This window comes from Setaria italica, chromosome III, assembly GCF_000263155.2.
Source record: "Setaria italica strain Yugu1 chromosome III, Setaria_italica_v2.0, whole genome shotgun sequence".
Lineage (NCBI taxonomy): Eukaryota > Viridiplantae > Streptophyta > Magnoliopsida > Poales > Poaceae > Setaria > Setaria italica.
In genome coordinates this window covers 24,301,167-24,304,005 of record NC_028452.1, presented here as the reverse complement: position 1 = coordinate 24,304,005, position 2,839 = coordinate 24,301,167, and the positions used below count along the sequence as shown (strand labels likewise).

Genomic DNA, 2,839 nt, shown 5'->3' with positions numbered 1-2,839 from the left:
GGTAAAAAACTATGGCACACATCAACTCGATTACGGGTTTCTATTTTTCTTAGTGGAGATTCCAACAGGGTCTGGGGTCCACGGCGATCGCCGATCGCCCGAGCTATGCTGCTTCCTCAAAGAATTGAAGCAGGTAGAGAGAGCTGCTTCAGAGCAACTCCAATAGCATATGTATATTTAAGGGGAGAGAAGGTTTTGTGAAAAATTTTGAGCTCATCTCCGGCGGCATACCTAAAACTGTGACCTATATTCCGTTTAAGGACTAATCTGCGAAATGAATCATTTTTTCAAGGGTCAATCTGCAAAACAACACATCCTCTCCCCTCGCCTCTTCTTCCCCACGCCTCGCGTCGGCACCCCCGTCACCCGCGCCGACCCACCGTCGCTCACCCGCCCTCTGCTTCCTCTCCTCGCCCACCCTTTGCTCCCTCCCTCGCCCTCTAGCCGCCCTCTACTCTCTCCCCTCGTCCTCAAGGACGACGACCCCGCCATGGAGTTCCCTCCCGCTCGTGTGTGGCCGAGCTCGCTGGCCAAATCCCACCGCCAGCCTCCACCAAAATCAAACCGCCGCTGTGCATCACTCCACCACATCTCTAGCTCCACCTTTGACCTCTTCTCGTGCATCCTCATGCCTCATCCCGCCGTCGATTAAAATTTTTCTATCCGCCATTGCCACCAATCACCGAGCTCGAACTCGCCATCGATCTCCGCCTTGGGGCCGCTGCATGCGCCTTTGCCATGGGGAGCTCCGTTCACTTTCCCCTGCGTGCGGCAGAGCTCAAGCCCGTGCAGCAGAGCTCGTTTGCCCGCATGCGGCGGCACCCGCCCTTCACGGCGTGCAGCCGGTCGGTGCACGGCCAGGGCTGCCAGGGGCGGTTGGCGCTTGGTCGGGCGGTGCACGTGGGCTGCTTGGCTGCTCTGGAGGGTGGTCGGAAGCGAGGATGACGGCGGCGGGAGGGAGGCGCGCAGGCGGGGACGGGAGGGAGGGAGAGAGACGGAGCCCTATGACAAGTGGATCCAGTTGTCAGGATGGACGAAGTCAAAAAAAAAAGGCAGAAGCCTTACTTGCTTTAATATTAGGTAGAGATAGACTTTAAGGCTAATCCCATTGGGAGTTTCATAGAGGTTTCATGCACATTAAATACAGTGACGCACATGGTATGGTAGTTATGAAGTGAGAGAGGGAATGAGTTTTATCAGGATGAAACTGTGTATACATTGTTTCCAAGACTATGAAACCTATTGAAACTTGCATTGGAGGCTATAGAGTTTCATTTCATCTAACCATATCCAATCACATGCCTCACAATTAAATGTCATGGGCATCCTATGAAATCGTGAAATGAAACTGTGCACTGGGACTCCCTGTTTCATTCATGAGAATACACCTCATGGGATGATGTGGCATCCTTAGAAATAGTGCAATGAAACCTTGCACTGGGACTAGCCTAATCATTTTTTAACTATATTCCAAGAAAAGTGTACCTCTGCCCAAAAATCCAGTTTCAAGGAGGAAAAGTTAAATTGCAAATTAATAGTTTGTGGGCCTAGGTGACGTTGCCGCTCAAGTTTACCGCTGATACATTTTACTCTATACGAGTAATGAGTAGAGGACGAGCTGGCCGTTTCCTCGAAAAAGAGAACAGCTCCTATCAGAAGCATCAAAGTACGACAAATATTCCACAATTCCAATTGCCTTTAAAGGGTACTCGTATTCTACAGCTAAGTGCAGGCATCCATGGTGGTAATTTTACTGCCAATCATAGCTTTGTCAACCAGCTTTCAAGGTAGATATTTGATAAAAAGAACAAGAAAGAATTCACATCCATTAACAAGTTCAGCAACTGGAGGCAAGTGCCAGGTGGTAATTGCTTCAGATAAATGATGGGCAGTATCAACATGAACAAATCGGTTGGGCGCCAGCCACCGCATCTCTTCATTTAGTAAACAAGGCCTGTATGCCCTTGATTTACTGGTTCGCGACTGGTGTACATCTCACACGTACATAAGTCGATTACAACAGCAGGTAGCATCTATTTCCAGGTATCGACCTTGTGTCATCTCACAAATAGATGGGTTATAAACCATACAGCTCATTTTTTGAGGAAAAAATTGCTGTGCTCCACCTGCACATTCCAACAAAGGTGCAAGAAACAAGAACTATTAAGACCCCCATATTCCAGACAGAGACCAAACCTAAGCAGTTAAGTTACTTGCCAGATAAACATATCAACTGAACAGATAAATCAAGTTCTTCATGAAATGACGAACACACATACAAGTTGTGTACGGATATAGAAGAACTGTTAGATCAAATGAACTGCTCAGGTTTTAAATGTTCTGCTGATTTCCATGGACCAACAACATCACCTAGAAGCTAGAAGCTTAATATGCTGATAAAGGTGGCCAGTGCTGGAACCAAGTCTACATCAGCGTTATGCTTCTAATAGTCAAAGCAACCAGCCTGAGCTCTACTCAAAAAGCTCTCTTTGTACAATTGTACACTACTCTTTCCCTATGAGTTAGCTTACCTTCTGTACAAGTCCTGGCTATACTTTGAGGCTATGAGAAAACTAAGAAATATTTGATTGGATTGCCAAATAAGAACAAGAAGCTTATTTGAATTGTGCAGGAAAAAATTGAATAATACCTGCGAAGACGAGTGACATTCTACCAAGGATGAAAATGAGAGACCAAACTAATTACACATGCACACATTATGCCACAGACAGGCTCCTTAGCCTGTCACAGTTAGGGGTAGGGTAGTCCTTGGCCCATTGACGCCGTTGGCGTTCCACATGGCAATATCTTCCAAGCAGACTCTTATAGTCCTAAAAAC

The 2,839-nt window shown here is 47.0% G+C and overlaps 1 protein-coding gene across 1 annotated transcript in view; it reads right to left on the bottom strand.

Annotated features, from left to right (window-relative positions):
- Nucleotides 1-1,717: 1,717 nt before the first annotated feature.
- The window catches only part of LOC101769312 (chaperone protein dnaJ 49), a gene marked incomplete in the record, with an annotated part of 3,087 nt that continues 1,965 nt past the window's right edge, over nucleotides 1,718-2,839 (bottom strand). The window contains 2 exon segments of the mRNA XM_004962257.3: nucleotides 1,718-2,126; nucleotides 2,651-2,831. Of these exon segments, the coding sequence (XP_004962314.2) occupies nucleotides 2,718-2,831 (114 nt within the window).